The sequence below is a fragment of the Phalangium opilio genome, unplaced genomic scaffold, assembly GCF_054372755.1.
Source record: "Phalangium opilio isolate 3A_F unplaced genomic scaffold, DU_Popi_V2 ptg000209l_1, whole genome shotgun sequence".
In the NCBI taxonomy this organism is placed as follows: domain Eukaryota; kingdom Metazoa; phylum Arthropoda; class Arachnida; order Opiliones; family Phalangiidae; genus Phalangium; species Phalangium opilio.
Genome location: NW_028324217.1, coordinates 6135375 through 6159346, shown reverse-complemented (window position 1 = coordinate 6159346; position 23972 = coordinate 6135375). Strand labels below are relative to the sequence as shown.

Genomic DNA, 23972 nt, shown 5'->3' with positions numbered 1-23972 from the left:
TTGCTCCTTGGTGATAGTTTGCTACTACTAGCCAATGAAAAACGGGCTAACAGTATTAGTTTTTGGGACGGTCACGGTACGGATGTTCTCCACTCGCCAGTATTTGTCATGGAAATTTTTGACTTTAATTATGGTTATTTAAGCTGTTTTTGTATCATAAAACAGCAAAATGTTTACTAAGAAACCTCACGTCGATACCAAGAAGTCCATTCAAAAGGTTATCGATACGAAAAAGGATTCCTTAAGTCGTTTAAAGCATTTGCGAATTATTCTCGGTAAGCCTTTGTCTGTAGGAATTATTTATAGGGTTAATGGCAGCCCTCTGACTTCGACTGTATTAAGCTCTATAGGGAAATAACATGGGGTGCCATTAGTCTATAGATTATAGAATAAAATGGCCAAGGCACATGCATGCATTGAAATGAACTATCAAATAACCCCTTTATGCCCTTCCACGCCTATCAAATTTGGTGTTAGGGGTGTTTCCGCCCTATAATCTGTCATTCATATTTAAAATTAAGCGAATTTAATCAATTCTACGTATAAATAATGAATAAAAACGGCCACATTTTATTTACAGAAAATTTAGACATTCATGATGCCAAGTCTTTCTTTGAAGAATATTACAGTCCAATATACTACGTTTTTTACGATGTATTTATTTCCATTGAAAACAGCTTCAAGCAGAGAGGTAAATATAACTAGATGAACTTTAAATGGGAGCTAGGGAATGACTAAGCTGTGTGTTCTTTAATTTTGTTTGTCATGGCTCCATGACATAAAAAAAACCAACAAAAAACAGGGTTCATACAAACCTGGAAAACTGGGAAATATCAGGGAAATTGATTTTTGCGTCAAATGTCAGGGAAAAATCAGGGAAATTTCAAATAAATAGTAAATGTCAGGGAAATCAGGGAAATTTCAAATAAATAGTAAATGTCAGGGAAATTTCAAATAAATAGTGAATAATAATAATAATAATCTAAGCTTGGTCTAGGAAGGGATGTCCACACTAAGTCAACTCGCGACTTATTTACAGGTGGGTCCCTTTACAATGCATAGAGGGGTGGTGGCTAGCCCCTATGCCACAGCTAATGTCAGGGAAATTTCAAATAAATAGTGAATGTCAGGGAAATTTCAAATAAATAGTGAATGTCAGGGAAATTTCAAATAAATAGTGAATGTCAGGGAAATTTCAAATAAATAGTGAATGTCAGGGAAATTTCAAATAAATAGTGAATGTCAGGGAAATTTCAAATAAATAGTGAATGTCAGGGAAATTTCAAATAAATGGTAAATGTGAGGGAAATTTCAAATAAATGGTAAATGTCAGGGAAATTTCAAATAAATGGTAAATGTCAGGGAAATTTCAAATGAATGGTAAATGTCAGGGAAATTTCAAATAAATGGTTAATGTCAGGGAAATTTCAAATAAATAGTAAATGTCAGGGAAATTTCAAATAAATAGTAAATGTCAGGGAAATTTCAAATAAATAGTAAATGTTAGGGAAATTTCAAATAAATAGTAAATGTCAGGGAAATTTCAAATAAATAGTAAATGTCAGGGAAATTTCAAATAAATAGTAAATGTCAGGGAAATTTCAAATAAATAGTAAATGTCAGGGAAAAATCAGGGAAATTTCAAATAAATAGTAAATGTCAGGAAAAATCAGGGAAATTTCAAATAAATAGTAAATGTCAGGGAAAAATCAGGGAAATTTCAAATAAATAGTAAATGTCAGGGAAAAATCAGGGAAATTTCAAATAAATAGTAAATGTCAGGGAAAAATCAGGGAAATTTCAAATAAATAGTAAATGTCAGGTAAAAATCAGGGAAATTTCAAATAAATAGTAAATGTCAGGTAAAAATCAGGGAAATTTCAAATAAATAGTAAATGTCAGGGAAAAATCCGGGAAATTTCAAATAAATAGTAAATGTCAGGGAAAAATCCGGGAAATTTCAAATAAATAGTAAAGGTCAGGGAAAAATCCGGGAAATTTCAAATAAATAGTAAATGTCAGGGAAAAATCAGGGAAATTTCAAATAAATAGTAAATGTCAGGGAAAAATCAGGGAAATTTCAAATAAATAATAAATGTCAGGGAAATCAGGGAAATTTACCTGGATAGTGTACTTTTCGCCCAATCCAGTTTGTTTTCGATCGAGGTAGCTGAAAGAAAAATAATTTTCGTATAATTTAATAATAATAATTTCCAGCCATAGAGATGGCTCCAGCGGTACTCGCGTTCCCTCTGAGGCTCTGAGTCGTCTCAAGGCCATGTTTGTAGAGTTATTAGCATACTCTATAAAATTAGGGGCTCTTACACCTGGAAATATCAGGGAAAAACCTATGAAAAAACCTGGAAATATCAGGGAAATGGATTTTCCAGATTTTGTATGAACCCTGAAAAACAGACTCATTAAGGGGGTTAAAAATCTAATAAATATTTATTAATAGGACCTAAAACTCATAAGGAAGACTTTGAAACGATACAGTACACACTTGAGGTACTAATGAACCCTTAAATCTGAATTTTCCTTGTTTAATTAAGTTCATTAATATAATAATTCCCTAATTTGCAATAGAAAATCTTAACCTTACTTCCCGAACTTTTGAAAAGACGATGGCAATGCCACAGTATACAAAGAATAATGAAAAGGTTTTTGCATCCTGGCAATTCTGCCAAGGTAAATCTCTAAGGTGTAATTATAAAGCGGAGTTTTCACTAAAGTTTGCGTAATTTGTTTTAGGCAAGAAGGGAAGGTATAAGGCTATTTTTAATCTGGTATCAAATACTTGGGGAAAATGCCCCTTCTGATTTGGATGTCTTGTATTGCCTTCTGGTACCTTCTATAATCCCCGATTTACCTAAAATCTACGCGAGTCAACAGGGTTTAAATGACAGTGCTACAAGTTCGCTCGATACCTCTACTGAATCTTCTACATTTTATTCCCATAATCCTATGGGGGATGTTGGTAAATAATAATATTAATAATGCATCTGTAATTTACCCAGGGTTCATACAGGTGTTTTGATTATGAGGATTTTTTACCTGAAGATATATCAGTTGAATGTTGTAGCTTTTTACAATCATCTCCTGTTAAGTTACTTAAGTAATTAAGCAAATTTCATGAAAGGTTGTGTAACATCCTTTAATTTCATGAAAGGTTGTGTCAAATCCTACAATTTCATGAAAGGTTTTATAATATCCTATAATTTCATGAAAGGTTGTGTAATATCCTATAATTTCATGGAAGGTTGTGTCAAATCCTATAATTTCATGAAAGGTTTTATAATATCCTACAATTTCATGAAAGGTTGTGTAATATCCTATAATTTCACGAAAGGTTGTGTAATATCCTATAATTTCACGAAAGGTTGTGTAATATCCTAAAATTTCACGAAAGGTTGTGTAATATCCTAAAATTTCACGGAAGGTTGTTTAATATCCTATAATTTCACGAAAGGTTGTGTAATATCCTATAATTTCATGAAAGGTCCTATAATATCCTATAATTTCATGAAAGATCCTATAATATCCTATAATTTCATGAAAGGTCCTATAATGTCCTATAATTTCATGAAAGGTCCTATAATGTCCTATAATTTCATGCAAGGTTGTGTAATATCCTATAATTTCATGAAAGGTTGTTTAATATCCTATAATTTCATGAAAGGTTGTGTAATATCCTATAATTTCATGAAAGGTTGTTTAATATCCTATAATTTCATGAAAGGTTGTTTAATATCCTATAATTTCATGAAAGGTTGTGTAATATCCTATAATTTCATGAAAGGTTTTATCAAATCCTATAATTTCATGAAAGGTTGTGTAATATCCTATAATTTCATGAAAGGTTTTATCAAATCCTATAATTTCATGAAAGGTTGTAATTTTTGATTTGACTCATATTAACTTTAAAAAGACTTAAATTCTCACATTATTTTTACAATTCCTTGTATGAACCCAATATCGTGTCATAAGTACTGTAATTGTTATAACGAGATGGAATTGTAGGTCCAGTATGGGCGGGTGAAGTCTCTCCAATCATGCCACCTTTTAGCGGTGATACTATACCTGATAACATTACCAGAATGTTTATGGATAGTGTCCTCGAGTTTATGGTGACACAAGTTCATAAGATCGAATGGAGGGATAAATCTATAGCTCGTCAACAAAGATGTTTCCATTTTTTGTTTGAAAAATTTAAGAAATTCTATTTACCGCATATTTTCCCGCATATATCTTTTACAACCAGCCTCTACAAACCTGTGCTAGGTAAATATATCTGACTTCGTAGGTAACATAATGATATACCAGGAATAGATTTAATTTTAGAAGTAGGAATGGAGAACGGAGTAATATCTGGGCGCGCGTCAAAATCCCGGACGGACCCCCTTCCACGGGACGGGGGGGGGGGGGTTATGAAAAAAGAGGCGGCGGGGTCATAGTGGCAGAGGTAAAAGAGGAATTACGTCATTATTTTTCGCCGTCCATGTCAGCAACGTCGTCAAAACGTGGTTTAAGTGAGTCAACCAATAAGATAATTTAAACTTTTCGTTACATTACGTGTTGGAGGGAGGGGCTCTATACTGGGTGGTCTATGAGTCGGAATAACTGAAGTAAATACCAACAGTTCTCCATTCCTGCTTCTAAAATTAAATCTTTCCCTAGTTATACCTTAACCTTAAAAGAACGGCTGCTTTTTCTAAATACTAAAGGAATTAAATATAATTCAAAAAGAAATAAATGATCTCTTATTACAATATGATAATTAGTACATTTAATTAGTCTTAAAAACTATCACGGACTACTGCATATCACCCGACATTGGTTTAGTGGCGTCGTCTGCTAAATCGAATCTCTTACCCATACGGGATTGGTTCAATTCTCACAAGGTGAGAGAGGCAAGGGTACGGGGTTCTGGGTAGCAGACGCCACTACTAAACCAATGGCGGATGGCGAGGCAGTAGTCCTTGATTTTTTTAAGACTAATTAAATGTACTAATTATCATTTGTAATAAGAGGTCATTTATTTCTTTTTTAATATTTAATTCCTTTTATATTTAGAAAAGCAGCCGTTCTTATAAGATATAATCAGGGATAGATTTGATTTTAGAAGTAGGAATGGAGAACGGTTAGTATTTACTTCAGTTATTCCGACTCATAGACCACCCAGTATAGAGCCTCCCCCTCCAACACGTAATGTAACGAAAAGTTTAAATTATCTTATTGGTTAACTCACTTAAACTACGTTTTGATGACGTTGCTGACGGAGACGGCGAAAAATAAAATACGTAATTCCTTTTTACCTCTGTCGCTATGACCCAGCCGCCTCTTCTTTCATACCCCCCCCCCCGTCCCGTAGAAGGGGGTCCGGGGGTCCGTCCGGGATTTCGACGCGCGCCCAGATTACTCTGTTATCCATTCCTACTTCTAAAATTAAATCTATCCCTGGTATAGGGTAATGGCAGCCCTCTGCCTTCGACTGTATTAAGTGAAAAATACGTATTTCCTTTTCACCTCTGTCGCTATGACCCGCCTCTTCTTTCATACCCCCCCCCCTCCGTCCCGAGGAAGGGGGTCCGTCCGGGATTTCGACGCGCGCCCAGATTACTCTGTTCTCCATTCCTTCTTCTAAAATTAAATCTATCCCTGGTATAATGTTATGTTACCTGAACTTCGCCTTTAAAATCAAAATTTAAACGTAAAAACTTCTCCTACCATGACTTTCTTAGATCTACCAACTATGCGTTTTGATCGTGAACCAGTATTAGAACGTATGGATAAGGGACGTATTTCAAGATTAGATTCCTTGGGTCAATGCCAATCTATTGTTATAAGATGGATTACTAACTTCAGCCATCACGCTGTTAGCAAACCAGAACCCATACAAGCCTTGCTTCCATTATCAACCAGTGAAAGGATTGAACGTAGCGATAGTGATCGACACGTGACTGTTGTGGGTCCTGATGGGGAATTAACCCATATGGGTAGCGGCGGGATGTCGGGAGGTGTTTCCGAACAGGAACTTGCGGCAATTCGTGATCAACAGTTGGAACACTACATCGTCACGGGAACCTTGTATTCTTGCAGGGAAAATATTAATTTAATTCATGAGATTTTTAGACAGGTACGCTGATGTTCAGATTTATTCTTATTGTTAAGACATGTCTTGGTTAAAGCAAAGTGCGTCTCCTTGCCATGATCTAAAACCAGCACTTTTCATGCTGTGTAGCGGGAAACTAGCTGCGCGCTTTGCTTTAATTTAATACTCGAGTCATTTAATTGTAAGATCAGGAATACATACAGCCATAAGCGAGGGGGTAGACACTTTGGATCTCTGTGTACACCTGAGTTCAAAAGAGTTCAGCTTTGACAGTGCATTGAGTTCAAAGCCTTCGGAACTCAGAGTTCAGCTTTGACAGTACATTGAGTTCAAGACATATTGTACACCTGAGTTCTCAAGTGTCTACCCCCTCGGCCATAAGTTTGTAAGATATTTTCCATCAGTATGACGCTACCTATACTTCGTAAAGTTTGAGACCTGCTGAGAGCTAGTTCGGGAATGACAAGCGAGAATTGACTACACTCGGTTTTGCAGTCCATCTTCCTATTCAGTCTGTACTAAGCTTTTGACAGCGCCTCATCAGGCGTCGTGTCGTTTTACGAGAATCTCTGACGTTTCACCTGCGTCACTTCATGACCGACGTGTATTAATACACGTCGGCTATGCTCAGTAACCAGTAACAAACTTATGGAACATATCTTATGAATTTATGATACAGCTAATATAAATCATTGTGTAGCCATTTTCTCAATGTGTCTATCTACTATGACTTTATAGGGATAGGTAGACTTACCATTATCAGAAGTATATAATACTTCTCTTCGAGAGAAGTGTACAAGCACAAAGCTGGGTGAGTGTAACGTCACTCTTCCCAACATCGGAACACTTAGAGCAAGGTTACTAAACCGAATCACATGCACGATAAATAGTTCCCTCATCATTACTCTATTAGAGTTTAAATATTTGGCAAGACGCGCTTGCGCATTTTTGTCCCACGTCAAGACAATCAAGGTTTGTGGGTTTATTGCTGGGGATTTAGTGCCAAACAACTATAGAACTCACCTTACGGTGCGATGCCCATTTGTAGTTTGATGAGCGGGAAAGCAAATTAAAAGGGTGAGCCTGGGAAGAATGACGTTACATAACTAAAGCATAGGGAGGATACAGAGTGTCATCCTTCTTCTATTATCCCCTTCTGATGATACCTATTAGCTCAGCTGTATTCCTGGTTTTATTAGTTGAGCTTATCCTAAATTTAATAAGATAGTTACATTATAGTAAGATTAAGATCGGTTTTCAGGCATTTTTACTGTCATTTACGCAATCTGGTGCTATGCGAAGAGTTATCGCAGTTTACAAAGATTGGATTTATCAAACGGTGCCTGAAAGGCCTATTTTCTTGGAAGAGCCTATTGAATACGATAGGCGGAGTTTAGACGGCTCCTCCGTGAAAAGTGATAGTATGATGCCACCATTGTCGCAAGACGAACACGTTGAAAGACCGACAAAACCCGATGTTAGGGCGGGACTTCAAAATACCCTTCAATTATTTGTGGCTAATGCCGCTAATGTGTTTTTGTTGGAAATATCGCCGGAGAAATTGGTCTTGTTAGAAGAACAGGTAGAAAAAAAGAGTTCATGTGTGGTAATTGATGTTAAAGAAAGGTTTTACAGGTTGAAATGTGCAAAAGAGTTTTAAATATTTATCGTTATATGGTAATGAAAGTTAAAATGGAGAGGCAAACTTGGTAAGTTCCCTCCTGTGTTGCAAAATTCATTTGTTTGTTTGTTTGTTTGCAATTTGGAGTTTCATTTCTTGGCGTTCAGGGAACAGTTATTACTTGTATTATTACAAGTGACGTCATTGGTGCTAAATGAAATGCCACCCATTCGAAAGGAAGAAACATTAGGTGGGCGTTTGGCACCTGCCCTCTTTCAGGTATTGTAATTTTGTTCCATGTGGACTCTCATTCATTCTTGCTTTATGCTTTTTGGGCGTGTACGCATTATTGTAGTCTTTTCTGCAGCTTCCGACGCGATTTTTGATTTTTAAGTTATAATTATAATTATTGAATGTTGCTTTTGATAAAACAGACGATAAACGACCGTTTCGTGCATAAAAATACCAACAATTGTATTGAACGTGTTGTTAGGCTTATTGTGCGTATGCGTACTAAATTCTGTTATGGGCATACATATTCCATGCTCACACACACTGCTTGCGTATTTTCGAAGTAGTGATTAAATGCTGCTCGCGATGAAATTCACGACAAACTTGTGTTTCGCACAACAGTTACTACAATTGCGTTGAACTTGTGGGTGCTTATTGCGCGTTCGAACACTATATATACTATTCTGTCTTAGACACGCATATTTCATGCCCACACTGTTCGCGTAGTTTTGAAGTAGTGATTAAATGCTGCTCGCGATGAAATTCACGATAAACTTGTGTTTCGCACAACAGTTACTACAATTGCGTTGATTTTGTGTTTGCTTATTGCGTGTTTCAGCACTATACATACTATTCTGTTACAGACACGCATATTTCGTGCTCACACTGTTGTTTTTATTTTTGGAGTAGTGATTAAATGCTGCTCGCGATAAAATTCACGACAAACTCGTGTTTCGCACAACAATTACAATACTTCGATTGAACGTGTGTTATTCTTATTGCGCGTTCGAACACTATACATACTATTCTGTTATAGACACGCATATTTCATGTCCACACTGCAAATATTAGTAGTAGTGATTAAATACTGCTCGCGATATAACCCACGACAAACTTGTGTTTCGCACAACAGTTACTACAATTGCGTTGAACTTGTGTTATGCTTATTGCGCGTTTGAACACTATTGTAGTTCTACGAATTGCACGCAACAAAACTGCGAAATAGCAGTCTAAAATCGTAACTGCTCGCACTTAGGCGTTCGAAACTGTACAAATCTATTAGTGTTAATAGTTTTAATAGTCTTTGAAACTATTGACAACTACGCGTAAATTATAAATGAATACGCATCCAGTGCGCGCTAACTAGGCTTACTGTAAAGCATAATTTGGTGCGCTTCACCTTAGTTTCAATTCATAAAAATTAAGAATTGATACTGTAAGTTGCACCTATATTAAATCTGAGGTAGCCCCGGAGAAAGTTAAAGCCATAACTTTCGATCGGCCGAGACTCAGTACAATTTTTTTTTCACTTTTCCCTTTGCAACATTTCTTCAAAAAGAAAAAAAAAAGAAACTCTAAGTAGTTTTTTAAACAAAACTTTCAGACGCTGATCGTTACATGGATCAAAGCAAATTTGAATGTTTTTATCAACGCTGAATTGTGGAATCAGTTTTTAAAAGTTTTGTCTTCCTTGACACGATGGGAAGAGTTGATAAAAGAGTGGGCTGTAGGTTTTAATTGACATATCAATTTCCGTCCGTGTTTTTTGTCATTTCAACGTAACTTGACGCGTTTTCTGGGTATAGAAAACTATGGACACGTTGACGAGGGTGCTTGCTAGGCAAGTTTACAACTTGGATCTGAATGATCTGCCTTTAAATCGACCCACGGAGCAAAAACAAAAGAAACGAAGAGGCATGACTAACATTCCCAGCAATACCTCTAGTCGTAAAGTCTCACCTGGTCATCAACAGTCTCAAAAACCAACTCCCAGTCTAGTAGAAAGAGCCTCGAGTGTTTCTGGTATATTTCTACTACTTTCCTCTAATTCTTATGGATGGTTTAATAGAGGTAATTGTAGATACGGAAAATTCAAAACGTACGAGGTACAACAGTGGAGATAGCTCCCAAAGATTTTCTTCTATGGGACGATCCTCTATTCATCGAAGTAGCAGTGATAGCTATTTGCATATACGTAAAAGTAAGTTCACTTTTTTCGTTGTTGTTGTTGTTGTTGGTTTGGGCTGGATGTGGAACGCGATTAAATTTTAATGAAAACGTTAAATTTAATATTAATATTAATTCAAATCAAGTTTTACTATATGGTTAAGATTAGTTTAATTTCTCAGTTTCTGTTAATTGGGGAATCGTAATGCCGGTTCATTTGTGTATTAGGGGTTATCAACTCAATTTTTTTTATTTCTGTTGGGATTTAATCCACGTTATTCCCGATGCACGTGCCAAGGCCTAACGCGATTTTTAGTCAACAAATCTGTACCAATATCAAAGTGATATGTAGTCAGCTTCTGAGTCGAAGCACGTGCCAAGGCCTAACGCGATTTTTAGTCAACAAATCTGTACCAATATCAAAGTGATATGTAGTCAGCTTCTGAGTCGAAGCACGTGCCAAGGCCTAAAGCGATTATTAATCGACAAATCTGTACCAATATCAAAGTGATATGTAGTCAGCTTCTGAGTCGAAGCACGTGACAAGGCCTAACGCGATTTTTAGTCAACAAATCTGTACCAATATCAAAGTGATATTTAGTCAGCTTCTGAGTCGAAGCACGTGCCAAGGCTTAACGCGATTTTTAATCGAAAAAACTTTACCAAAGTGATGTTTAGTCAGCTTTTGAGTCGAAACTTTCAATATTCTCGACTCTGAAGCAGACAACGCATCATTTTGACCCGGATTAATTATTTAATAAATCGCCTGTTAAGCCTTGGCACACGCATCGGGATCGGGAATAATATGGTATGGGCGGTCCTTTGTTTCACAATTATATAATTAGTTGCGCGTTTTGGTACGGAACTGCAGTTGAGTTTAGCACAATACAATCTCAAATAAGCCCTATCCAAATATTATAAGTATATTAACCTTGTATGGTTCTAAGGTATGTGGAAACGAATTCACAGTAGAGAGCCTTCAGTCGCTCATCAAGCCATTAACAAACTCCTACTTTCAGGTAGCGAGATCAGTTAATTAATTAAATCATTTGCATGCTAATTAAAATGAAGTTAAATTCATTCATTCATTCATTCACTCGGATTCAATCCATGTCTTTCACCTTTTAGGTGTTGGTGATGAACACAATGAAATATTAGCCTCGGCCGAGTTTTATATTCAAGAACTTCAACGTCAGAAATCTCTACTACGAAATAAAAGCAAATCCGCTGATTTCATTTATAGAGCCGAATCTCCCAGTTTGTCCGAGTCCTTTGAATATCGTAGTCGTTCACCTTCTCCCAGTCCTTCTAGCGGCATTGAAAGTTCAAGCATCAAAGATTCTCCTATGCAAATTGACGTTATGGTGTCTAGTGCCGATAATTCTTGCAATAACTCTGGTAAGCTCTCACTTCCACAGATTCTGCCGTAACGCTAATGTTGCATTACGTGTTGCTTTAATAATTTGCATATTTGATCAGAAATTCATAGCTCAAGTGGAGTAGAGTTAACTAGCGTCATGTCGGGAGGTACGCTAAAAGATTGGCAACCCGATGTTGCCGTTGTTTTATGGAAACGAATGCTTGGTGCTTTGGGGGATGTTAATTTAATTCAAGACCCCGCAATTCATTCGCAAGTGATGGATTTTCTCGTGGAACTTGCTGATAAACTGACAATGGTAAACGATGGCCTCATTTAGATTCCTTAAAGGAAAGCGCGGCTCCATTGATGCCCCTTATAGATGCCTTTTCTGCTACACGTTGGCTAAGCTTGGCAAAGGCTAGTTAAACCAAAGGCAGGAACCAATGGGAACTAGTGCATTAGGTCTGATTGGTTCCTGCCTTTGGCAAGGTAAAATTCGTGTCCAGAAGATTAGCCAGAATGCTAGGGGTGATCATGGAGCTGCCTGTTGCTTTAAAGGTACTTATGAGGAATATTTTTTAGATCCGTTGTAATATGGGCATAACAGTTGACAATCAGCATACTCCACCGCCTCCTGAATTGGTACCGCCCCTGCATATCTTCACGCCTTGGTTATTCCAGGCGGTGGAACTTCCCAAACCTTACGAACGAGGCAAATTGCTGGCTTATCGTCTCTTATGCAGTTTGACAATTCGACGTCACGATATTCCGTTGAATTCGGAGTATTTGACCCAGTTTTATTTGTTGTTACACGAAGCTTTGTCCGGTAGTGATCAGGCCATCATTAATACTGTGGTCAAATTCAGCGGTCCGCAGTTCTTTTCTATGGGCTTGCCAAGTTGTACACTCTTAATGATGGACTTTATCTTCGCGGCAAATTCCATCGTGGCGTCAAATGATATTAAAGGGGTAAGTATTCTTACTTAAGTTGTAAGACTTTAAGCGACATGAATCCGCATTCGTTAGATATTTAGTTGTACGCTTGTAAAACTGTATAATTTTCGAGGCCAGCATTGAATCAATTGTTACCAGCGGTGTGCATATTCATTCACTATGTTATCAGCCGTGTGCATATTCATTCACTATGTTATCAGCGGTGTACATATTCATTCACTATGTTATCAGCCGTGTGCATATTCATTCACTATGTTATCAGCCGTGTGCATATTCATTCACTATGTTATCAGCCGTGTGCATATTCATTCACTATGTTATCAGCGGTGTGCATATTCATTCACTATGTTATCAGCCGTGTGCATATTCATTCACTATGTTATCAGCGGTGTGCATATTCATTCACTATGTTATCAGCGGTGTGCATATTCATTCACTATGTTAGCAGCAGTGTGTTCATTCATTCACTATGTTATCAGCGGTGTGCATATTCATTCACTATGTTAGCAGCAATGTGTTCATTCATTCATTATGTTACCAGCAATGTGTTCATTCACTATGTTACCAGCAGTGTGTACATTCATACACTATGTTACCAGCAGTGTGTTCATTCATTCACTATGTTACCAGCAGTGTGTTCATTCATTCACTATGTTACCAGCAGTGTGTTCATTCATTCACTATGTTACCAGCAGTGTGTTCATTCATTCACTATGTTACCAGCAGTGTGTTCATTCATTCACTATGTTACCAGCAGTGTGTTCATTCATTCACTATGTTACCAGCAGTGTGTTCATTCATTCACTATGTTACCAGCAGTGTGTTCATTCATTCACTATGTTACCAGCAGTGTGCACATTCATTCACTATGTTACCAGCAGTGTGCACATTCATTCATTATGTTACCAGCAGTGTGTACATTCATGCATTGTGTTACCAGCAGTGTGTACATTCATTCATTGTGTTACCGGCAGTGTGCGTATTCATTCACTATGTAACCGGCAGTGTGCGTATTCATTCACTATGTTACCGGCAGTGTGCGTATTCATTCACTATGTTACCGGCAGTGTGCGTATTCATTCACTATGTTACCGGCAGTGTGCGTATTCATTCACTATGTTACCGGCAGTGTGCGTATTCATTCACTATGTTACCGGCAGTGTGCGTATTCATTCACTATGTTACCGGCAGTGTGCGTATTCATTCACTATGTTACCGGCAGTGTGCGTATTCATTCACTATGTTACCGGCAGTGTGTACATTCATTCATTATATTACCGGCAGTGTGCATATTCATTCATTATATTACCGGCAGTGTGCATATTCATTCATTATATTACCGGCAGTGTGCATATTCATTCATTATATTACCGGCAGTGTGCATATTCATTCATTATATTACCGGCAGTGTGCAAATCGTATCTGAATATCTACAATAGTGGTATACGAGCTATAATCTCTTCGTTATTTATTTTCGTTTTACCGAGTTCTTAGTCTAAATATAAGAATAATGTAGAATAATAACAGTAAATAATAATTTTTAAAACTTTCATTTAAATCTCGGATAGATGCCACGTACAGAAGCTATTTCAACTTTAGGAGCAATGTTATGTTTGCAAAGAATATACAGTGATGTTAGCGTTCTTCAACCTAACGTAAATGAACAAGTTGCTATATCCAGTAAAGATGCTAAGGTACTTTTTTAACGAATTACGCCTATCATATCAGGAAACTATAAATGTGTCACTGGGAATTCAATCAGCGTGAAACTTTATGGTGTATTTGTACTTAGATGAGCTAGCGACGTTTAATTAAGCCAGGAATGAAAATTGTAAAAACACATCTCCCACACGATAAGAATTCCCTGTGTTAACTTGATCAGTTCCTGTTAATAATAATGTCATTTTAATCACATTATGATTAGTTAAATCTTGGTTAATAATGGTTATAGGATCATACTGTGAATATCCTAATTAAAGCGGGTAAAAGGGAACCAGCTGGTCTGGCCCGGTGTATTGCGATTAGCAGTCTAGGTATTTACGTATATGGCGAAATGATTCATGAATCCAAACATTCTCGCGTAAATGACGCCGTCCATGTGCTGCTGGCAGCACTTAGGGTAAGTCGCAATGTTTTTATTGCTCAAGAATGACGAGGCTTAATTAATATTAAAAAATCTTTCAATTAACTTTCATTTCATTTACTAATATTCTTAGAATAGGCTTTCAATTACTACTAACAGGGATAGATTTAATTTTAGAAGTAGGAATGGAGAACGGTTAGTATTTACTTCAGTCCGACTCATAGACCACCCAGTATAGAGCCCCTCCCTCCAACCCGTAACGAAAAGTTTAAATTATCTTATTGGTTGACTCACTTGAACTACGTTTTGATGACGTTTCTGACAGGGACGGCGAAAAATAATGACGTAATTCCTTTTTACCTCTGTCGCTATGACCCGCCTCTTCTTTCATACCCCCCCCCCTCCGTCCCGTGGATGGGGGTCCGTCCGGGATTTTGACGCGCGCCCACATTACTTAGCTTTTCTCCATTCCTACTTCTAAAATTAAATCTATCCCTGTTTATATCGAGAAATCTTTCAATTAACTTTCATTTTATTTACTAACTAATTTTCATAGAATAGGCTTTTAATTACTACTAATTTTACTAATGTGTATTATTATTTTGCATTCACTTAATCAATTTTCTATTGCACGCTTTTTTGTTATTCTTTTCTTTTTCTTTCTTGGTTGTTTCTATTTGTTTCCTTTATATTATTTCTCTTGGGTTAATTTCGTCTGGCACCCAAAAAAAAAGCCTCTGATTAAACGTGGCCCTCGAAGCAGAGGTAAAAAGCACGTTCAGGTACTATCCCGATCTCTTTTTATATTTATATTTTCCATATTTCTAATTATTTAAAATTAGTGGTTTAATTATGGTATAAGTTCATAAGATATGTTCCATACTGGACATGTCTTATGAACTTATGATGATGGTTAGTGATTTCACGAAGGGATTATTTTTTAAATATAGTTTAACAGTCGCGCCGTATCGCAAGTGGCTTCTGATATGCTCCTGCTTCTGTGTGATCACGCTAAGTACCTGTTGAAACATTATCCCGAAATTCCAAATAAAATTATCGAGGTATTGTTATGTGATATTAAACAGGGTTCATACAAACCTGGAAAACAGGGAAAGCCTGGAAAAATCAGGGAAATAAATAGTTGACAAAAACCTCAGGGAAATTTCGAATTTTTAGTAAAATTTAATGAATTCAGCAAAATGTTCATAAACATACCCTCCATAGGATTAACATTACACTATACTTTGGAGGCTCATAACTCTGGTTACATTTGAGATATGGGGATGTCCTTTGATTATGTAATAGTCCAATTTGCCCCTCATCCAACCATACTAAAAACATACGGATACGGCAAACAGGGGCCGAGTAATTGAGGAAAATGTTCATGAACATACCCTCCATAGGATTAACATTACACTATACTTTGGAGGCTCCTAACTCTGGTTCTACTAGAGATACGGGGATGTCCCTTGAGTATGTTGTAGTCCTATTTGCCCCCCATCCAACCATACTAAAAACATGGTGCTACGACAAACAGGGGCCGAGTAATTAAGCAAAATGTTCATAAACATACTCCCCTCCATAGGATTAACATTACACTATACTTTGGAGGCTCATAACTCTGGTTATATTAGAGATACGGGGATGTCCTTTGATTATGTAATAGTCCTATTTGCCCCCCATCCAACCATACTAAAAACACACAGATACGACAAACAGGGGCCGAGTAATTGAGGAAAATGTTCATAAACATACCCTCCATAGGATTAACATTACACTATACTTTGGAGGCTCATAACTCTGGTTATATTAGAGACACGGGGATGTCCTTTGATTATGTAATAGTCATATTTGCCCCGCCCCTCCTTCCTTAACATTTGCTCCAAAGGATACTCCATATACGGGAAAAATCTGGAAAATTCAGGGAAGTATGTGGGGAGAAAACCTGGAAATCTCGGGCAAATTTGTTTTCCAAAAGTTGTATGAACCCTGTTATTAACTTTAATTAGATGCGGTTGTTTATTAGATATTTTCAAGGTGGTTGCCGGGACTTTAATGACGTTAATGCCTGGTCCAGATGCACCTCTTTCAGATGAAGAAAAAAGGGTAATAGGAAAATTTAGTTGGGTTGCCGACTCGAGTAATACTTGCCATGTTATAATGCCAAATTTTATGTAATTGGACTATTTCAGCTTCTTCTGTCACTGATATTTTGTTTGGGAGAGTGGTGCATAAATGTTCAATCGTCTTTACTGTCAAATAATAGTACAGAAAAGGAATTACTATCATTGGTGTTTAGTGTAAGAGACTTTTAAAGTTTGGGGAATGAAAGGTGTATGAAGTATGGCGAAGTACGTTAAGGGATAAAGGAAACATTTCGGATGCTTTGCAGGTTCTAAATTCTATAATATCTGGAAGTAATGATGAAACTGATCGCGATTTGGGCAGGAACATTCCAAGTATGGTAGATCTGGCTGGACCAGACGTTGACCCCAGCATCCATCTTGATAATCTTCAAGACGGAGTTACCTTGAGAGTTCCTAGCTCGCCTCGTCACTTAAACGATTCGTCACCGCGACCCTTATCAGCTAGTTCCTCCCCTAAGGAACGGTCCCCAGTTTCATCCTTCTTGTCCTTAGAAAACTCGTTTCTGAGAGCTTCGTCCCTTAACTTGGACCCTAGATCAGGCTTCAATGTTATTAAGCTAGCGGCCAAGTCAGTTTTGGGACACCTGATTAATTATTTGGGACATTTCCCTATGGGAGTTGGTGCCGCTCATTTGCCAAGCTTAGTAACGGAACAAGATGATTTGCCTTTGTTGAACGGAGATGATTTATGTTCACAGAGCTTGAATGCCCCTAATGTTCAGCTTTTTGTTTTGAACAATAGTTCGGTGTTCTCTGTGGTACAGATTCCAACTTTGGTAAGTGTGAATTTGCGTTCGTAATTATGAATGGCTGGCGTGTGTGATAACCGTGTGAACAATAGGAGGTACCGGGTGGTGGTGCCACTGCTGGTTTAACAACAGCATCGTCTCAAGTTAGGGTTATTGTTCGGGATCAAAGTGGGAAGTTTTCATGGGATTGTTCCATTCTTTATGGACCACCGGGTTGTTCCAGGGGTTCAGCTACTTCTAGTAAGGTTTAAGTCAACTTTCTCCCCGGATTTTGTTGAATTAAATTAAACTGAACGCACTGGTGATTTTTAACAGGCGTTATGAGGAAACCCCTTTCCTACTCCCCACATTTTCCAAGAATCAATAATATGAACAATTTGAACAATAACTTGAACAATAATAATGGTTCGAACTCTCAATCGGTTTTGAACGCCACCTCGGACAAATTGAAAAAAATTACTAACAGATCACCCGATGAGCTACCGACTTTAGAAAATAGCTCTCCTGATTTGGATAATCTAGATGATGTGGGTTTAAGTTAACTTTAAAAGCCTTTTTTAAGCGATCTAATGGTAATACTCTATAGCTGTTGCAACATATTGGACACGTTAGCCCAGAATGCATTGCCAGGGGTAGTAATCCCTTGAATATGGCACCTAGCGCAGCGGCTGATAGTATTGAATTGGAAACGGCAACGGTTCACGCCATTTTGAATCAAAGAAATAACGAAATGTCCCATATAGCCAAACATTCTAAGAGTTCTAGTTTCGTTGCCAAACCAGTTCAACCTCCTTCTGTTAAAACGCCCGAATCTGATTTTCAATATTGCCGAATTTTGCTCAATCAATTGTGCTTCTTATCGTGGGAGAAAAGGCCGCAGATAGATTTATTGTTGAAAAATGAAAAGCTCATCAGAGAGTTACGAAATTTGGATAATCAAAAATGGTATGTTGAAACATTAAGCTTGAATGTCTTGAGGCGGGGCTAGAGATTACTTCGAGGCGGGGCTAGAGATTACTTCGAAGGGGGGCTAGAGATTACTTCGAAGGGGGGCTAGAGATTACTTCGAAGGGGGGCTAGAGATTACTTCGAAGGGGGGCTAGAGATTACTTCGAAGGGGGGCTAGAGATTACTTCGAAGGGGGGCTAGAGATTACTTCGAGGCGGGGCTAGAGATTACTTCGAAGGGGGGCTAGAGATTACGTCGAAGGGGGGCTAGAGATTACTTCGAAGGGGGGCTAGAGATTACTTCGAAGGAGGGCTAGAGATTACTTCGAGGCGGGGCTAGAGATTACTTCGAGGCGGGGCTAGAGATTACTTCGAAGGGGGGCTAGAGATTACTTCGAAGGGGGGCTAGAGATTACTTCGAAGGGGGGCTAGAGATTACTTCGAGGCGGGGCTAGAGATTACTTCGAGGCGGGGCTAGAGATTACTTCGAGGCGGGGCTAGAGATTACTTCGAGGCGGGGCTAGAGATTACTTCGAGGCGGGGCTAGAGATTACTTCGAGGCGGGGCTAGGGATTACGTCGAGGCGGGGCTAGGGATTACGTCGAGGCGGGGCTAGGGATTACGTCGAGGCGGGGCTAGGGATTACGTCGAGGCGGGGCTAGGGATTACGTCGAGGCGGGGCTAGGGATTACGTCGAGGCGGGGCTAGAGATTACTTCGAGGCGGGGCTAGAGATTACTTCGAGGCGGGGCTAGAGACTACTTCGAGAATTTTTATTTTTCAGTCGAGAAACGCACAAAATTGCTGTTATTTATGTGGCTAAAGGACAAGAGGATAAAAACTCTTTACTTTTAAACACTGGCGGGAGTTTGGCCTTTGAGCAGTTTGTCTCTGGGCTCGGATGGGAAGTAGATTTGGAAACTCACGTTGGTTTCATGGGTGGTCTACAAAGAAACGGGAGTACGGGTGTCAGCGCACCCTACTACGCTACCTCCTTTCTTGAAGTAATTTTCCACGTTTCCACTCGAATGACTACAACGGAAGAGGATGATTCTCTTATTAAAAAGGTACCTTCATGATCCTGTAGTCATTTCTAACTAAAAAAATAAATCTTCATCTTCTTTCATCAAATTATAGTTACGACATTTAGGAAATGATGAAGTGCACATAGTCTGGTCGGAACATACGCGAGATTATCGACGTGGAATTATAGCCACTGAATTTTGCGATGTTTTGATTGTTATTTATCCCATTAACGCTCATCTCTTCAGAATACAAATCTCGAGAAAGCCCGAGATACCCTTTTTTGGTCCTTTGTTTAACGGTGCCATTGTTGACCGTAAACTTTTACCCGGTTTAGTTCGTGCCACCGCTATTAATGCCAGTCGTGCTAAACGTTCCATCATATCTCTGTCGCAGAGATTGTAAGTTTTCTTTTAATTAATTTTTCTTCAGTTTTGATCGTTATGGATATTTGAAAATAATTCAGTTTCGAGGAACGAGCCAAATCATTGGAAACCATTTTTAAGAATCAGAAGGAATCTACCACTTTTGAACAGTTTGCAGCTAGCGTTTACGCTCCTTTAGCACCAAAGTCTGTTAATCAAGGTAAATTACACCTAATGAAACGCTAGCTGTTTTATAGGTAAGTGATTTGTATTGCGTTGTTAATCAGGTGCTGTAATGTTGTACGAAGATCGTAGGTCTCACCATCATTCACGACCAAGTAGTAGCAGTAATTTAGCCGCGGCTCTTCTCGATTCCCACCACGTCTCCCATTCCTCTAATCTTAGAGTATCTACGCCTAGTAATGAAAGTCTGTCCAATAAAAGTTCTCCGCAGCCTCCTGCCAGAGCGCATAGAGGTATTATTAATGCAATTTAAGGCTCTTTCAGACGATCCAACTTTTTGACTCGGCTTGATGGGTCAACTCGAGTTGAATCAACTAGTTGGATCGTGTGAATAGAAGCTGGATGAGTTGAGTCACCAAAAAAGTTGGCTAGGAAAAATTCGATCAGTGATCCAATTTTTACTGACTCAACTTTTTAATTTCATTTCTTCAGCCAATCAAAATGAATTACAAAAAAAGCCTTTTTCGCGGTAGGGTTATTTCCTAAGTGCCAAGGTAGGTAAGTGGCGCTTAAAAAGTTCCATTTGGCGGTAAAAGTTTAGTCGTGTGAAAAGGAAGGATTTATTTCACTTTTCCCTTCAAAAGTTGGGCAAGCATGTTGATACAACTTTTTGACCCATCGAGCTGAGTCAAAAAGTTGGATCGTCTGAAAGAGCCTTAACACTGATTTGAGGAATTTTCTAGACGAACTTTAAGCTTAGTTTCCATTATCAACCACAAACGCACGTTAATGTTGAACTTAAGGCTCTTTCAGACGATCCAACTTTTTGACTCAGCTCAATGGGTCAAAAAGTTGTATCAACTTGCTTGCCCAACTTTTGAAGGGAAAAGTGAAATAAATCCTTTCTATATTCACACGACTAAACTTTTACCGCCAAATGGAACTTTTTAAGCGCCACCTACCTACCTTGGCACTTACGAAATAACCCGCGAAAAAGGATTTTTTTTGTAATTCATTTTGATTGGCTGAAGAAATGAAATTAAAAAGTTGAGTCGGCAAAAATTAAATCACTGATCCAATTTTTCCTAGCCAACTTTTTTGGTGACTCAACTCATCCAGCTTCTATTCACACGATCCAACTAGTTGATCCAACTCGAGTTGACCCATCAAGCTGAGTCAAAAAGTTGGATCGTCTGAAAGAGACTTTAGTTTTACTTTTTTAATTAACTGGGAGCTTTAACATGAGATGTGAACTGGTTAAAGGGAGGGTGAAGTAGAAAATCAAGTGATTTTTTTTATCGATTTTTCTACTAATTATAAGACCAGTCTGCATAGTGAAACATTCAGGAAATACAGATTCCGAATGATTTTAAAATTATTTCAAATTAGGTTCAGATTTTAAGGATAATTTTAAAGAAGCCCCTCCGACCAATCGCGTAACGCTATGCCTTTTTGTTAACAAAATTCTTGTGGCACGTTCCGCGTTGAATGAAATTTATCACGAGATTTGATAATATTAGGCGCGCGACGTGATAATCATGGCGCGAGACATGGAGCATGCGTGCCACGAGAATTTTGTTAATAAAAAGGCAGAGCGTTACGCGATTGGCCGGAGGTCCTTCTTTAAAATTATCCTTTAAATCTGAACCTAATTTGAAATAATTTTAAAATCATTCGGAACTGGTGAAGTATTTCCTGAATGTTTCACTATGCAGACTGCTCTAATAATTATTAGAAGAATCGATAAAAAATCACTTGATTTTCTACTTCACCCTCCCGTTAAAACATTAGTAACACTAGGAATTTTTCATCACAAGCTCTCGGTAACCAGTGACAAATTTATGGAACAAATCTTATGGTGTCATAATAATTGACACCAAAGGACATGAATAGAATAGGATAGAAGCAGACTGAGATTACTTATCGGTAATTATAATTATTCTGTCCGATTTTCAGAGCGACCTTTATCAGCCTCTCAAAGTCACAGTTCCTCTACTCTGTCTCAGCACTGACATTTAGGTGATTGCATCGTCGGATGAGATGCAAATCCGTTTAAGCACTTTTATTTAACCCAGATTAATAACGAAAAAGAAATGAAATTCATATATTGAATAAACAGTACATAAAGATATCTATTTAGAAAGAAAGTACCGAGAAGACGAAACGAACGAAATCTGCCGCAAGAATATAGGGTCTAGATGAAATCTATGCACATGTTGAGAAAATCATTTGTAATTTATTAAATTAAGAAAACAAACGTAAAATTAAAATATGCCCATTGGTTCAGGATTAATTGAAGGAAAGGTAGGATGAAATACACGTTATGACTTTATTAAGCACTTCTTATTACATCATACCATTTCGCAAGGCACTACACTATACTGGGCGTTGGTATCGCGTCAAAGGGGTTCATTTAATAACACTTTGATCACTGATGGCGCTATTATTATAATTAAAGAAGCTTCTTCATTTAAAAGTTTGCTACACAATAGAGTAATTTCGGTAGAGAGGGGGAGTGAACTGTTAATCCCCTGCGTTGGGGGTAACTTTGTAATAAAGAATACTAATCGCGCCTTGAAGGGGGATATCACTAAGGTAAGAGATAGAGGGTTATGACGTTGCCATAAATGGTAAAGAAATTACTCTATAGATACTTTATATACTGTGATTTCCTTCTATGGGTGAGGTGGGTGAGTGATAGAGATCACTGTATGCCATGGTTTCTGTCTCTGGCAAATCCGCCACTAAGAGAATCTGGTCTACAAGGAATATAAAGGGACTGCAAAGAAAGCAGTGGTGGTTAGATAAAAATTATTTGGAAAACGTCACAGGCAACACATGATAAGATGTGGAGTCGTAGGGTTTTTTTTTTTTGGATTGTAGTGCTAGTTTTTGAAATGAAACGACACAAGTTTCTTCATACTACGGCTCTCAAAGTCCTTGGTCACGTGCCCCTGACATATTTCAAACAATTCTTCCCATCCGCCGCTGCTTTCTTTTGAGTTCCTTTTAGTAAAGGATACATGTTCATGGCAAATAACCTTTAGAGTTTAGACCCATATTTATGGGGATTATTGTAAGCTTTCGTTTGTGCCAGCCCCCCCCCTCTATTGCCGCTTTAATTAGTTCTGGCCTGGGCAACTGACTATAGTTCCAAAATTTACGAATTAACAACAATTGGCGCACAATGTTTCTTAACTGCAATCTATAGAGTGCTGTCAGAAGCGGTGTGACGTCACCCATGCTGTTTTCCCATAAAGAAAAAACGGTAACTGTCTTGGCCGCCCATTACTAAAGGCAGACTCGTGACGTTTAACCTTGGATCTGACGTCACAACTGACACACTCCATAGGCTAAAATAAATCAACTTTTAAGAGATACTAGATTTTGTGGCCATAGGGGATGAAATTCTTTTGGGAAAGTTAGGTTACCATAGGATGGTTAAATTTTTAATAATAATAATAATAATCATCCTGCTTATTGGTCTATTTATTGTTTTGTTCTTAATTAATTTAAAAATAGCCATAATTAAGCCGTGGTATGAGCGAGAGAGGAAAGAACTATGAAAGGCCATGTTTTGAAATTCGCCAAAAAAACAATAAACAAAGTAGGCCTAAATATAATTCAATACAAATATTTGACTAATTGGAAAGTGCACTGTACATACGCCGTACTTCTAAATTCTGGAATTCTAATGCTTGTAAATATTAAAGTATACACTGTTTTCCCATCATCTAAACCTCAAATAATTGTAAATTGTCTATGAAGCTCGGAATATTTCGATAAGAGAATGTTTAAAAATGATTGCTTTATATTTCAGTGGATATTTAGAAATTTACACATGGTTAATTTTAATTTATATATTATTATATTTCATTGTTAAACCCATCCCCTCCCTTTGTAAATAACTAAATAGTATAGTTAACGAAGATATTTTAGGGCTTGGTATATTATGGCTGGCTTTAACAGTATTGTTAATGAGAAGTTACCTAACAAGAAAGATAGGCGATTGTTTTTATTTAAACGGAAAATTAAATGTAAATAGATTTAATTAACAACATTTTGGTTTTTGTTAAGTATAACCATAGCCCACTTGATCATGCACGCTGGCTGCACGAGCTCTAGAAGCCCGTCAAAACTTTTTTTTTTTACATGTCAACTCGCGAATGCGGCGCGTCACATTCACATAGGTTCGGTCTAAACTTTCAAACCCGTCTGGTTTTAACATGGGCGTCTATGGGAGGGGACCAG

General features: G+C 37.8%; 1 protein-coding gene across 2 annotated transcripts; it reads left to right on the top strand.

Annotated features, from left to right (window-relative positions):
* The first annotated feature begins 45 nt into the window (after window positions 1-45).
* On the top strand, window positions 46-23781 carry LOC149618687 (ral GTPase-activating protein subunit alpha-1). Of its 2 annotated transcripts, none has more exons than XM_089855183.1 (31): window positions 46-275; window positions 581-691; window positions 2459-2508; window positions 2587-2688; window positions 2752-2977; window positions 4021-4281; window positions 5742-6136; window positions 7374-7694; window positions 7748-7821; window positions 7901-8012; window positions 9349-9471; window positions 9551-9767; window positions 9826-9945; window positions 10859-10930; window positions 11040-11309; window positions 11391-11587; window positions 11854-12240; window positions 13794-13919; window positions 14177-14344; window positions 15259-15369; window positions 16346-16414; window positions 16501-16608; window positions 16701-17231; window positions 17297-17444; window positions 17520-17731; window positions 17791-18149; window positions 18935-19217; window positions 19288-19574; window positions 19640-19758; window positions 19847-20014; window positions 21678-23781. In XM_089855183.1, the coding sequence occupies exons 1-31, from the start codon at window positions 170-172 to the stop codon at window positions 21731-21733; spliced, it is 5889 nt and encodes a 1962-aa protein (XP_089711309.1). In that variant the 5' UTR covers window positions 46-169; the 3' UTR covers window positions 21734-23781. The 2 variants fall into 2 exon arrangements, with proteins under 2 accessions (XP_089711309.1, XP_089711308.1); XM_089855182.1 differs by having other exon boundaries at window positions 19826-20014.
* Window positions 23782-23972: the final 191 nt, after the last annotated feature.